We start from the raw sequence: 15,241 nt of genomic DNA, 5'->3' as shown, positions 1-15,241 counted from the left end.
CATTGTCTTATCACTAGCATGTAGTTAGTGCCTCATATAGTGTGTCTTCAATAAGAACTTGTTGACTCAGTGAGTCTTAATTAAGCATATCCGTTGAAAGATTTTTCATACATGTGATGAAAAGATAGCCACTAGATGGCATTGCTTTCAAATTTAATATAATTAAAGTCTGGGAGCAAAAGATGGGATATTTTCTGTGGCTTGCTATCCCCAAGAAAGATCTTTGTGATGAAGATTTCCAAAAACTGCTGTTATAATTAATGTGAGATATATTGAATACTACATTTATGCTTGTTTTTATTTATATTTATTCAGATATATTTTCTATTATAGTATAATTATTTTCTATTATATTCTTATATTATAAAATATAAAATCAGATGAAAAATATTTACAGTTTGGCAAACGCTAGAAGAAGAAGTATATGAATCATTATCAATCGGTTATCTAGCATGGTAATTGTGGCAATGTTAGTTCTTGTGTACATGCCGACTATCCTCCTTCCAGACTCCTCAGTGGAGTGAGAGAGAAGTAATATGTTCCAGAGTCATTCATCACTCAAGCCACTAGCAGAAATTTAGCTGAGTGTTGGAGGGAGAACAATATTATTGCCTGTCTGCCATCCATCTGTTGTTGCCAATGAATTAGGTTCTCTCAGTCTGATTTCTAATGAACCTAGCACCCAGATTTTGAGACACATATGCATTTCTGCTAAATGTTATACCTATCCTATTAAGACATACACAGACACACACATAGTTACACTAATAATAATAATAAAATAAACAATAGTTACACTAATAATAATTTAAAAATTTAACTTTTCTTTGAAGCCCTCAGAAATCTTCTATTCTATCTTTCCCAATGCCATCTCATGTTTTCTTTCACCTCTCACTTCATTTCCTCTCTTCTTAAAAGTCCTTTACACTTTTCTCAAAAAAAAAAAAAAAAGCTCATTCCATCCATTTTGTTCTTATTCTTCACACATCTTTTGCTACTAATCCTTACTGTGAAAATAGTTTTCCTCTTCCTGTTCAGCCCAATTATGTTGTTTTTCTTTTTAAAATGTCCAGAATATGGTTTTGAAAATGATATTGCCTAGTTTCTTTGTATTTCTCCTCTTTCTGTTTTTTTTTAATCTTTCATTTTTGATTATAATATATGTGAGGAAAGGATTTTGTTTAGCACTTTAAAGTTTTGTACCACTTCTTGGAATTCCGTAACTGTCTAGAGATGAAAACACTGCTCTTTTGTACCTGAATGGAGCATAAATATAGAATGGTTTTAGTGTTTATAGTTCCTCCTCCGAGTCTCCCTTGGCTGGTTAAATACTGGACTGATAAGCTGCTATCATTTTAATTAGGAGACTTAAAGATTTTCTTTGTAAAAATTTTAACTAGGAATATTTTAAATTCCAGGCATTTCTCTCTATGTGTTATACTATTAATGATGATAGTTGCCTTGGTTCTTGCTTGTCACTTTCCTACCTTTGACTGACCCATGTGTTAAAAGCAATTTTCAGAAAAAAGAACAAGACTGAAGATATTGTAATCCCAGATCTCAACCTATATTATAAGGCTGTTGTAATGAAAATTGCCTGTTATTGGAACTAAAATAGACAGAGCAACCAGTGGTATAGAATTGAGAGCCCCGAAGTAAGCCCCCACACCTATGGACACTTAGTGTTTAACAAGGGGGTCCAAAATATTAAATTGAGAGAGGAGAGTCTCTTCAACAAATGGTTGTTGTAAAAATTGGGTTGAAACATGCAGAAGAATGAAAATGAACCACTTCATTCCACCTCACACAAAAATAAACTCCAAAAAGATCAAGGATTTGTATGCTAAACCAGAACTGATCAAATATTTAAAGGAAAACACTGTCAGAGCTCTTTTTGATCTAAGTTTTACATGTGTCTTCAGTGGTTCAAATCCATTCACAAGGAAAAGAAAAACAAAAATAAACCAATAGGACTACATTAAATTGAAAAGCTTCTGCGTAGCAAAAGAAACCACCACCCAAGTAGAGAGACTCTTATGGAATGGGAGAAGTTCTTCCCGTGAGTGCATCCCCTGAGTACCCATTCATTGGGGAAACTGACAATCCTTCCTAGCTGACTGAATCCACATGGATCCCAGTCACTTTCAAAGCCAGCAACAAGCAGCTCCTGACAGCTTTCAAGCTGTTGGTCCTGCTCTTCGAGTCCTCCAACTTAATGTTGAAGGGCTGTCCTCCGCCAAATGTGTTATCTTCACCCACCCTGTTCAGCGCTTGACGTCTCGTCACCCAATCTGGTCTCCTGCACCTGCACTGAACTTCTCTGTTCCAGACTCTTGGAAATAGAGTTGGCAGTCAGCTGAGGTGGGGAACGGTCACCTCGTCACAGACCCCTGCAAGCGTCAACCCGGCTTTGACCTAGCACGTTATGATTGGGCCCTCCTCAATCGGTATGGAACAGGCCATGGCTGGTGCGCCGCTATGTTCCATCGCTGGGGAGCCAGAGACGACCCGAACTGCCCCTGCGGCTCCAGACAGACTATGACCCACATAGTCAACGACTGCCACCTCTCCAGATTCAAAGGAGGTCTCGAAACTTTACATCAGGCTCAACCTGACGCTGTTGACTGGCTGCGGAAGAAGGGCAAACGCTAGAAGAAGTTCTTTTTTTTTCTTCTTCTTTTTTTCTTTTTTCTCCAGGGTTATTGCTGGGCTCGGTGCCTGCACCATGAATCTACCGCTCCTGGAGGCCATTTTTCCCCCCTTTTGTTGCCCTTGTTGTTGTAGCCTCGTTGTGGTTGTTATTATTATTGCCATTGTTGATGTTGTTCTTTGTTGGATAGGACAAAGAGAAATGGAGAGAGGAGGGGAAGAGAGAGAGGGGGAGAGAAAGATAGACACCTGCAGACCTTCTTCACTGCCTGTGAAGCTCCCCTGCAGGTGGGGAGCCGGGGCTCGAACCGGGATCCTTACGCCCGCCACCGCCTAACCCCTGGAAAAGTTCTTTTTATGCTGTATATGAGACAGAAGGTTAATGACCAAAATATAGAAAGAGGTCATCACACTGAGCAACAAGCAACCAAACAATCCCATGCAGAAGTGGAGAGGGGATATAGACATAATATTCACTAAAGTAGTTATTGAAAAGATCAACAGACACATGAAAAAAATGCTCAAAGTCAATGATTATCAGAGAAATACAAATAAAGACAACAGTGAGATACCACTTCACTCCTGTGAGAATGTCATACATCAGAGAGGATAGTAACAACAAATGTTGGAGAGGTTATGGGGGTAAAGGCGTGTAAATTGGTCCAACGCAGTCAGGACTCTCAGAAGGTTAAAAATGGACCTACCCTGTGACTCAGCAGTTCCTCAGCTGGGGATATATCCTAAGGAAACAAATATACCCACCCAATAAGATCTGTGTATAGCTATGTTCATCTCACAATTTGTAATAGCCCAAACTTGGTAATGTATGCACTCAGCTGGGTGTGCCACCACCAACCTCATTAACAGCCCAAACTTGGAAACAACCTAGGTGTCTTAACAATAGGTGAGTGGCTAAGAAAGTTACATACAATGGAATACTACTTAGCTACTAAGAACAATGAATTTACCTTCATCACCTCATCTTGGGTGGAGCTTGAAGGAATCATGTCAAGTGAATAAACCAGAAAGAGAAGGATGAATATCGGATGATCTTACTCATGGGCAGAACTTAAGAAAAAAAAACAGAAACGGAAAACATAAAGTAAAACTTGGGTGTATTGCATCAAAGCAAAGGACTCCTGGGGAAGGAGGACATGGAGAAGGGCTGGAGGGGGGAGGTTTTTCAGGCCCTGGTACATGATAATGGACCTAATTTGGGAGTGAGCGTGTTTTGCAGACACCTGTCTTGGTGAGATGAGAAACTGTCCTATTTGCTAACAACTATACTGTAAGCCATTAACATCCCCCTAAAAAAAATAAAGGGAAAAAATAATGGAGTTAGCTTTGAGATCAGAATTCAGTGTTTAGAAAATCTTTTTTGTTTGTTTACTAAGGAAATATTGGGTAGCATCTACTTGTAATTTCCTGTTTACCTAGGAATCATTTGCTCACATTTACTTTTTAAAATATTTTATTTACTTAATAATGAGAGGAAGAGAGGAAGAGAGAAAGGACCATATATCACTTTGGCACATGTACTGCCAGGGATTGAATTTAGGTCCTCATGCTTGAGAGTCTAACACTTTATTCATTGTCTCACCTCGTGGACCACTACACTTATTTTGTATGTATTATCTTTTAATTGAAAAAATTTGTGGTCTGAGTCATAAAGACTTGCTGGCAGCCGAATATTAGAATGATAATGTGCTATACTTGCTTAAACATATCTCCTCCCAATTCATAACAGTGCAAACAATTTTCTCATTTACCAAATGTAAATCAGATCATCAACAGACACATTTTTTCCTAGAGAGAGAAACCTCAGAAGCACTTTTGCTTGCTCTAAGTTAGATGAGATCACCCTTGCTGATCCTATACTATGACTGATAATCTTTCATAGTACTTATAAACCAGAGATTACCCTCTAGAGTTGTATTTTATGCTCTTTTGCGTATATTTGTACTATCGATAAGACTTTTTGTTCTTTTGTTGCTTTTGTCATATGGATTTCTCAGGTAAACTCCTTAGAAGTTCAGCTGTGTGACCTTAAGTGTCATTGACTATTCCCCCCCCCCCCCAACAGATTGGTCAAGATAGCAGAATCTCGTTTTCCCAGATATTTCGACACTGAAGAAAAATTACTTTCAACAAGCAGCAAAGTTCACCTTTATCAGGAACTCAGCTGTGATGCAGTTCTGCAAAGGTATGCTGTTTCAGACTTTGGTATATTATTAGTGCTTAACAGATTTGGTTATTTATTTATTTATTCACAATGATTTACTTTCCCTTTTATTGTTGTAGTTATTGTTGTTGATGTTGTCGTTGTTGGATAGGACAGAGAGAAATGGAGGAGGGGAAGACAGAGGGGGAGAGAAAGACACCTGCAGACCTGCTTCACCACCAGTGAAGCGACTCCCCTGCAGGTAGGGAGCCGGGGGCTTGAACCGGGATCCTTTACGCCGGTCCTTGTGCTTCGCACCACATGCGCTAGACCGGCTGCGCTACTGCCCGACCCCCTATTTATTTATTTTTATTGTTTCCAGATTCTGAGTGAAAAGACTTCCATATTAGGATTATGGAAAATAATTGTTTTAGTGTTCTTTATTTACTTTAACCTATTGGATGGAATTATATTTTATTATTTTTAAAGATTTTTTTTTTTTATTAATGAGAGAGAAAGAAACAGACAGAGAGAGAGAGAAAAAAAGGGAGGGAGATAGCAGAGCATCACTCTGGCATATGTGATGCCAAGGATTAAACTTATTATCTCATGCCATGCAAGTAAGTCCTGTGTTTTACCAGCTGAATGAGCTATTTCCCTGGCCCCTGATACATATTTTAAAAAATGAATAAATAAAAGGTTCTAGATTTAATTGTTTAAATAGTGCATTAAGGGCCAGTACAATAATTCATCTAGGTATGTACTTATTTTGCCATGCGCATGACCCAGGTTTGAGCCTAGCCTCCCACTATGTTGGAAGAAGCTTTGCTTCTATAGTATCTTTACCTCTTTCTCTGTTTCTGTCTCTCTCCTTTTCTCTGAAAAAGTCAGCCTGGAGTGGTGAAGCCTCAATTATAGCAACAAAAATAGTGTACTAATTGTCTAGTGTTCTATTAATAAGTGACACCAAAGTTTAGCAAATATATATTATCTTCTATAGTTTCTTTGGCTAGGGTTTTGGGAGTGGAAGAGCAGGGTGTTAGTCATGAAATTGCAGTCAAACTGTTGACCAGAGCTGTAGCCATCTCACAGCTCATTTTGGGCTGGTAAATCTTGGAGAATTCCAAGGTCACTCATGTTGTCTCTAGAAGGCATCCTTTTCTAGCTGGTCATTGACCAGAAGCCTTTATTCTTCCTTCCTTCTTTCCTTCCTTCCTTCCTTCCTTCCTTCCTTCCTTTTTTTGTTAAAAATGCATTCACTTATTTATATTTACATTTACTTTATATTTTAACATTGATCAGAACTATAGATTTTTTAATTAGTTTTTTAAAAATGATCAACAAGATTGTGAGATAAGAGGGGTACAAGTCCATACAATTCCCACCACCAGAGTTCCATATCCCTTGTGTTAAATACCTGCAGAAACTTGACAGTGATATGGTGGGGGACATTCATCACATTGTGCACATAATCAAAAGTCTCAGTAAGCTTCCTTTTATTTGCAGTTAACATCTTTGGTAATATGTTTGATTTCATTACATTTAAAACCAAGTTCAAGATGTTAGATCTTCATATTTTCTTTCATGAGTTCTAGACTTCCAGTAAGAAGCCTTGGGAGACGGACTAGCAGATCTCTAGTCTTCTTCACACTAAGTTCAAATTCAGTTTGGAAATATCCCAATCTGCTATCCAGTCTTTTCACTGAAAAACTTAGCAGAAATGGTGCATTTATTAAGATAAATATTTTTTTTATTCATGAGAAAGATAGGAGGAGAGAGAAAGAACCAGACATCACTCTGGTACATGTGCTTCTGGGGATTGAACTTGGGAACTCATGCTCAAAAGTCCAGTGCTTTATCCACTGCACTACCTCCCAGACCATGAAATGGTGCATTTTTTACCATCTGTGTAATATCTGCTTTACTGAAATTTTTTTGACTGTAGATAAGCCACTATGGTCTGAAGATTTCCAAGCTCTTCAGAAAAGGTAACAATTTTTGGTTAAGAATGCATCAAGTTTCTTATCCTCTATTCCCAAATCTTTAGAAATCAGAGTATGTGTTTAATGTCTTTCTCAGAATCCAGTTTCAGGAGGAGGTTGGCAGCATCTGGATGTTTTTCTATCTTGGACAAATCCACTCCTAGAAGCATTAACTTCTACAGAGTCTCAGAATGATCCACATAATCTCGAAGTGTGGATGAATCTGAGCGCAGTGGTGGGCTTGCAATAATTCAGACAACCTCTTCCTCAGATACTGCCTGCAATGGAGACATTGGAGGCAAATCATCCAATTCTTCTAGAGACAGTTTAGAATCAAAGCTGGGTATCTTTTGTGTCTTCTGTGACTGTTAAATCACAGAGGAAAGCAGAGTACTCTGGGCAGAATTATTCTTCTACCTAGTAGAGGTGGGAGACTGGGAAATATTCCTCAAAAAGAAAGTGTTGTATGTCTTAAGTCCCCACTGGAGACAACAATTGTCAGAGGACACCTGAGGCTGAGCAGAAAGGCTACACAACAATGTTTGTCCTTGTCTCTGCAGACATTTTCTGAGCTGTATAATATTGACAAAGTTACTCAATTTAGTTGAGTTGAACCATTTGGGTATCTGTTATGCTGACAGAGCCATATTCCTTAAAGTAAGTACCATGAGTACCGGCTGTCCCTATTTCTCGCGTGGGCTTCGAGGTCATTACAGTAGCACAGACTGTCAGGGCATCCACCCTGAAGCCTTTATTCTTCATCATGTGACCCATTCCATGAAGTGCTTTACAGTATGACAGCTTGCTTTCCCTAGAATGATGTGAGACGGAGCTCAAATTGGAGTCTTTCATGAATCTATGACATACTGTTGTTCTGTCCATTGTTATCGGTGACACCAGATCAAATCTGGTACAAAGTGGGAAGGGTCTCCAAAGGGTACTAATGCCAAGAAATGTGAGTAAAATGGGAAGCATACCACAAATAGTTTTACCCTTAGGTTGAATCTTTGTCAGTATCATGTAAGAACCAGAGAATGAAGGGAGTCGGGCAGTAGCGCAGTGGGTTAAGCGCATGTGGCACAAAGTGCAAGGACCAGCGTAAGGATCCTGGTTCAAGTCACGGGCTCCCCACCTGTAGAGAGTGGCTTCACAAGCAGGGAGGCAGGTCTACATATGTCTATCTTTCTTTTCCCATCTCTGTTTTCCCCTCCTCTCTCCATTTCTCTCTGTCCTACCCAACAATGACAATACTAATAACAACAACAATACTAACTACAACAGTACAAAGTCGGCTCTGGTTTCAGCTTCTAGGGTGTAAAAAAATCAGAACGTAGAACCAGAGAATGAAGTGAATCTTAACCATTTTAATTTTCCAGAGGTGATATGTATATGAAATAAGTTAGGCTTATTGAATATTTACCGTAAGTTAGGAAGGAACAATTTTTAAAAAAATTCTTTATTGGGGGATTAATGACTTATAGTCAACAGTAAAATACAGTAGTCTGTACATGTGTAACATTTTTCAGTTTTCCACATTTTTTTTTTTAGATTTTATTTATTTATGAGAAAGATAGGAGGAGAGAGAAAGAACCAATCATTACTCTGGCACATGTGCTGCCGGGGATCGAACTCAAGACCTCATGCTTGAGATTCCAAAGCTTTACCACTGTGCCACCTCCCGGACCACAGTTTTCCACATTTAAAAAAATTTCTTTATTGGGGAATTAATGTTTTACATTCAACAGTAAATACAATTATTTTGTACATGCATAGCATTCCCCAGTTTCCCATATAACAATACAACCCCCACTAGGTCCTCTGTCATCCTTCTTGGAACTGTATTCTCTCCCCACCACCCCAGAGTCTTTTACTTTGGTGTGATATGCCAATTCCATTTCAGGTTCTACTTGTGTTTTCTTTTCTGATCTTGTTTTTCAACTTCTGCCTGAGAGTCAGATCATCCCATATTCATCCTTCTGTTTCTGACTTACTTCACTCAACATGAATTTTTCAAGGTCCATCCAATATCGGCTGGAAACGGTGAAGTCACCATTTTTTACAACTGAGTAGTATTCCATTGTGTATATGTACCACAACTTGCTCAGCTACTCATCTGTTGTTGGACACCTGGGTTGCTTCCAGGTTTTGGCTATTACATATTGTGCTGCCAAGAACATATGTGTACACAGATCTTTTTTGATGGATATGTTGGGTTCCTTAGGATATATCCCCAGGAGAGGAATTGCAGGATCATAGTGTAGGTCCATTACTAGCCTTCTGAGAGTTCTCCAGACTGTTCTCCACAGAGGTTGGACCAATTGACATTCCCACCAGCAGTGTAGGAGGGTTCCCTTGACCCCACACCCTCTCCAGCATTTGTTGCTGTTACCTTTTCTGATGTATGTATGACATTCTCACAGGAGTGAAGTGGTATCTCATTGTTGTCTTTATTTGCATTTCTCTGACAATCAGAGACTTGGAGCATTTTTTCATGTGTTTCTCGGCCTTTTGGATCTCTTCTGTGGTGAATATTCTGTCCAAGTCCTCCCCCCATTTTTGGATGGGGTTATTTGTTGTCTTGTTGTTGAGTCTGGCAAGCTCTTTATATATGTTGGTTATTAAACTCTTATCTGATGTATGGCATGTAAAGATCTTCTCCTATTCTGTGAGGGGTCTCTTGGTTTGGGTAGTGGTTTCTTTTGCTGTGCAGAAGCTTTTTAATTTGATGTAGTCCCATAGGTTTATACTTGTCTTAGTCTTCTTTGTAATTGCATTCGTTTCATTGAAGATGTCTTTAAAATTTATGTGGGAAAGAGTTCTGCCAATATTTTCCTCTAAGTATCTGATAGTTTCTGGTCTAACATCCAAGTCCTTGATCCACTTGGAATTTATTTTTGTATTTGGTGAAATACAGTGGTTCAGTTTCATTCTTCTGCATGTTTCAACCCATTGTTTCCAACACCATTTGTTGAAGAGACTCTGCTTTCCCCATGTAATAGTTTGGGCCCCTTTGTCAAAGATTAGATGACCATAGGTGTGGGGGGGTTTCCACATTTTTTTGTCTTTAACTTGGCTAATCTTTGCAAGACCCTTTTAAAAAAAACAACATGTATTAAATATACCTACTATTTTACAAATTTTATTTTTATAGGATTGAATCTTTGGAAGAAGAAATTATTTCAAAAGGTGTGAAAATGGTGATTATTGACTCTGTTGCTTCTGTGGTGAGGAAGGAGTTTGATACACAACTTCAGGGCAACATGAGAGAAAGAAGTAAGTTCTTGGCGAAAGAAGCAGCCTCCTTGAAGTACTTGGCCAAGGAATTTTCAATCCCTGTAAGTTTTCCTTGTTCTTTCTTTTATATTAGTTTACTGGTTAATATCAAGTAATATAGTTTAAAGAAAACATAAAGCAAATGACTTTTTTTTTTCAAAAGGCTCATTTTCATTGCTATAGTTAATATCACTTTGTTGTTGCATTTTCTTTTCACACATTGATCCTAAAAACAGATTTTTTATGTTATTCTAAAACTTTCTGTAGTCAGGCATGTGAGATAACTCACCTGGGAGGGTGCTTGCTTTGCCAAGTGTGTGACCCAGGGGCAAGGGGTACCAGGGAAGCTTCAGTGTTGTGCTATTTTCCCCTCTGTTTCTATCTGAAAATATTGGCTCAGAGCAGTGAAACCTGGCAGTAATAGGAAAAAAAGTCCTATAGTACTATAGTAATTTCTTTTCTTGCCTCTTGTTCTTCTTTCTTCCTTCTTTTTCCTCCTCCTCTTCCTCTTCTATATCTTTTCCTTCTTAACATATATATATATATATTGAATCATAGTGTGTGTGTAAGTAGCGAAAGAGACTATAGCACCAGGCTTCCTTCAGTGTAGTGGGAGCCAGGCTCAAACTTGGGTCACAAACATGCCAAAACAGGACACTATCTAAGTGAGCTATTTTGTTATTTATTCTTTCTGCATATTTTATATTACTTTTCTCACACTGAGATCTGTACAAAATAGTGAATCTCCTTGAAATTGCCTAGGCCTGTTTTCCATACATTTTCTTTTATAGCACTGATGTCTAAGCATTTTAAGTTTAGCTGTTACCTTATTGTGACCTCTGCTGATTTGTACACTTTGGGATCTGGTTTGCTTGAGAGTTCCGATGGTCAGAGATTGAATGTTACTCTGTTTGCAATGATAGTAGTGAACGTGTCAGTAGAGAAATGAATAATTACTATTGGCATGGTTCTTAGGAATTTTCATCAGGAAATTTGAAGGTGAGGGTGCCCAACAAAGGTCTATGGTGGGTATGTTACAAGACCTAACTGACTGTGTTCCAAGTCATGTTCTTATAACAGTGTGGGAGTTTTTCTTGTTCAGTATCCTTATAAGCTTTGGTATTGTTAGACTTTAAGTTTTAGTCATGGATCATTGAGTAGATAAGAAGATTCTTTAAACTGAGGTAACATTTAGTTATGGCTTTATGTTTTCTAGATTTGCATTGAGAAAATTAAAATCTTGATCTTTGTAACATGAACCATATATACCACCCGTAAGCTACCACAGAGCCTTTGAGTTTTTTTTTTTTTTTTTCCTTCATTTAATTGGGCATTTAGTGGTTTACAGTATGGTTGTCGGCATATGGGCATATCAGTACCCCATGACACCCTTTTCACTCTATCCCAACCCCTCCTTCCTCAGAGTTTTTTGCTTTGGTGCAGTATATCCAAAGTCTGAGACTCTTAAAACCAGAGCAAGAAGTCAAGGTAGGAAATGTGGCATACAATAATAATAATAATAATAATTCTATATGTCTCAATGGATATTTACTTTATTGTTTGGGGTTATATGATATAGTTCTTGGTAAATACAAGTGTTGTGAAGTGTTAGATACTGCAAAGTCTTAGATGATCCTCATTTGAAGATTTTCATGTAGTAGTTTAAATGATGAATTTGTAATATGTTTTCAAGTATTTGATTAAATGGAAAAGTTAAGGGTAAAGGCATTTGCTTATTTGACTCGTATTGCTTTACTTAAGCTTATGGAAACTATGAGCACTCACTTTTTAAGTTGCACTTATTTGCTTTTAAATTATGATTATAAATTAATGCTTTTTGTTTCTTTTTCTAAATTAAAAATATTTTATTATATTTATTTATTGGATAGTGACAGCCAGATATTGAAAGGGGAGAGGGAGATATAGAGAGTGACAGACACCTGCAGACCTGTTTCACCACTTGTGAAGCTTCCCCCTTGCAGGTAGGGACTGGAGGCTTGAACCCAGGTCCTTGTACATTGTAACATGTGCACTCAGCCAGCTGTGCCACCAACCCCTCCCCTTTTTTTTTCTGGGAGATTTGATTTTCCTGAGTGAGGAATGGACTTGATTTTGTTTTTTAACAAAGGCCTCTGAAAGAATAGGTGTATAATGTCCCCATATCTCTGTTTCTATTTTTTTTTTGTTACTGTCTTTTTCTTTGTTTTGTTTAGAGATGCCCTTATATAAAGAAGTGTAGTGTTGGTTTTTGTGTCAGAAAAAAACTATTGACTTTAGAAGCCTTTTGAAAAATACTTCCATCAGGAAATGTCAGGATTGTCGTGGTTATATATTTAGATGCAAAAACTTACATGTGACTTACATGTGCATGTTTTTATACTATACTTTGAATAGTAGCTTCCTCTGAAACTAAATGTCTTAAAACACTTTGTTGCTGCTTGATTCATTTTTATCTTTCAAGACTTGTGCCTCTTTATAGTTTTTCAAATATGACAACAAACATTCTACCTCAAGGACTTTTAGCTATTCCTTAGCTTGAAATAGTCCCTTTCATAATAAATCATAATACCCATATGATTTATTCTCTCCTGCCAACCTTATCAGTGAGGACTTTGCCAACCATATAAGTATTAACAACACTCCCTTCCTGCTCATGTGTATCTTCCTATATGATAAATTCTTCATCACATGGAGTTTGAAGGAATCATGTTAAGTGAGATAAGCCAAGAAGAGAAGGATGAATATGGTGATGATTCCACTCATAGACAAAAGTTGAAAAATAAAAAAAGAAAGGAGAAACACAAAGCAGAGCATGGACTTGATTGGTGTATTGCTCCAAAGTAAAGGACTCTGAGGTGGGGCAGCGGGGTGGGGAGTGTTTAGGTCCTGGAACATAATGGTGGAGAAGGCTGTAGGTGTGTGTGTGGGGGAGTTAGTGTTATGTGGAAAACTGAGAAATGTTACATATGTACTGACTGCTGTATTTTACTATTAACTGTAAACTATTAATCCCCCCAATAAAGGCAAAACAATTCTCCCTCACAGTTTTCACTCTAGTGTGTTTTATATATAGAGAGAGATATGGGACTCTATTTTTTTTCCAATTCTTTGTTCTTAGCATCAGAAATAGTACCTAATACAGAGTAGGCATTCAGTAAGTATTTCTGGATATCACAATATCTTGTATTTCTGTTGGTACTGAATGTATATCTTAATATTTGCTTTTGCCTTATTCTTTTTAATATTGCTTATTGTCTTCCCCTCCTCTCTACATTTCTCTCTGTCCTATCTAACAATGATGACATCAATAACAACAACAATAACTACAACAACAAAAGGGAAAATAAATAAATATTAATTTTTTTTATTTATTTAAGAAAGGAGACATTAACAAAACCATGGAATAAGAGGGGTACAATTCAGCACAATTCCCATAATCTGATCTCCACATCCCACCCCCTCCCCGATAGCCTTCCCATTCTCTATCTCTCTGGGAGTATGGATCCAGGGTCCTTGTGGGTTGTAGAGGGTGGAAGGTCTGGCTTCTGTAATTGCTTCCCTGCTGAACATGGGTGTTGACTGGTCGATCCATACTCCCAGTCTGTCTCTCTCTTTCCCTAGTAGGGTGGGGCTCTGAGGAAGTGGCGCTCCAGTACACATTTATGGGGTCGTCTGTCCAGGGAAGTCTGGTCAACATCTTGCTGGCATCCAGAACCTGGTGGCTGAAAGGAGAGTTAACATACAAAGCCAAACAAATTGTTGAAGAATCATAGACCTAAAGACTGTAATAGTGCAGATGAAGTGTTGGGGGTATTCCCTGCATGCTCTTGTGTACTTCTGCTTTCAGGTATATATTTTTCCCCTAGTTTATGGGCACGTGTGAACCTATGCTCTATCTCAGGGGACCTGGACTATATCTAGGTTTGGGGACTTTATTGGGGAGTGGAACACCTGGAATGGAATTAGAGAATACTAGGAAAGGAAAGGTCTCACCCGAGTGATGAAGCTGAAGGGTTGTCATTCCACACCTGAAGTCTCTGGTCACAGTCTGAAGTGAAGCATGCTGGGGTGGTACACTGTTGTTGATTAGGTTGCGATCCGCGGATGCAATATTATTTGATTTGAATTGAGAACAGCATGCAGAAAAGTGGGCCCCACCCTAAGGTTCCAGGACTGGGGGAAATATAGGCTCTATAGTGGAAATGTGAGGTTCCTGTTGTCGTAGGGTTACACTTTTTTTTTTTTTAAGTTTGAGAGTTGTGCCAGAAACCCACATTCCTATGTATTCTCTGGCTGTAGATCTGATGGTGGACGGGCCCGGAAGAACCTGCCCAAGATTTTGAATTGCTAGATATTTTTTCCTTCAAATAAGAGTAAAAAAGTGAAGCTAACTTGGGTGGTGGGGTTGAGTATCTGATTAAATTTTAAGATTTTTCTATAATGGACATGCCGAGTTTTAAAATGTGGGGAAAAGTTTAAAAATGGGATTTTGTACAGACATTGGTTGTCATACATACAGTTTGCTTACTTAATGGGTATATGTTTGTATTAAACATGCCTTCTCTCTCATTAATAATCAGTAGAAAGCCAATCAGAAACTATGAAAAAATGTGAAAAAATATATAAAGATAGACAGGTAATTATAGAAATAATAGTCAACACACATCTGTAACCTTGGGAGAACTACTATAGCTTTCAATGTAGGGGTACAATGTAGGGGTACAGAATTCTGGTGTTGGGAAAGGTGCAAATTTATGCCTCTTGTTGTCTTATAATCTTGTAAATCAATATGAAGTCACTAATAAAATTAAAATAAATACAAAAAAACATAAAAAGAAGAAAAAAGAAAGCCAATCAGAGGGCAGGGAGGTGGCTCAGCTGGCAGGACACATACCATACTAAGTGTGAAGTCCTGGGTTTGAAGCCCAGCATCACATAAGAACACCAGGGAAACTACCAAATGGGAATGTCTATTCCTGTGTTTCCCTTTCTGTTTGTCTCTTCATCTTTCTCTGAGTGTATAGAATAAAAGTATTGGGCTAGGAAGGCTACTTGTTCATCACATGTATATGAACCTTTTAGTTCATTTCCTGATTACACATGAAAAACAGTCAGAAAGTTGGAATCACGTAATCAATTGACTTGATCTGACTTACCTTGAAGAATGGTCTTCTTC

General features: G+C 38.1%; 1 protein-coding gene and 1 pseudogene across 10 annotated transcripts in view; one reads left to right on the top strand and one right to left on the bottom strand.

Moving 5' to 3' along the window:
• RAD51B (RAD51 paralog B) overlaps window positions 1-15,241 on the top strand; it is a 975,550-nt gene that overhangs the window by 54,084 nt on the left and 906,225 nt on the right. For all 10 annotated transcript variants that reach the window (XM_060174759.1, XM_060174760.1, XM_060174758.1 and 7 more), the window contains exons 6-7: window positions 4,733-4,852; window positions 9,944-10,127. In XM_060174759.1, coding sequence (XP_060030742.1) covers window positions 4,733-4,852; window positions 9,944-10,127 — 304 coding nt within the window. The remainder of the gene's footprint in view (window positions 1-4,732; window positions 4,853-9,943; window positions 10,128-15,241) is intronic.
• On the bottom strand, window positions 5,798-7,439 carry LOC103115962 (transcription termination factor 3, mitochondrial-like; annotated as a pseudogene).

The sequence above is a fragment of the Erinaceus europaeus genome, chromosome 16 (genome assembly GCF_950295315.1).
Source record: "Erinaceus europaeus chromosome 16, mEriEur2.1, whole genome shotgun sequence".
Classification (NCBI taxonomy): Eukaryota; Metazoa; Chordata; class Mammalia; order Eulipotyphla; family Erinaceidae; genus Erinaceus; species Erinaceus europaeus.
The sequence above is the reverse complement of the archived record's forward strand: the minus strand, read 5'-3'. Positions and strand labels throughout refer to the sequence as shown.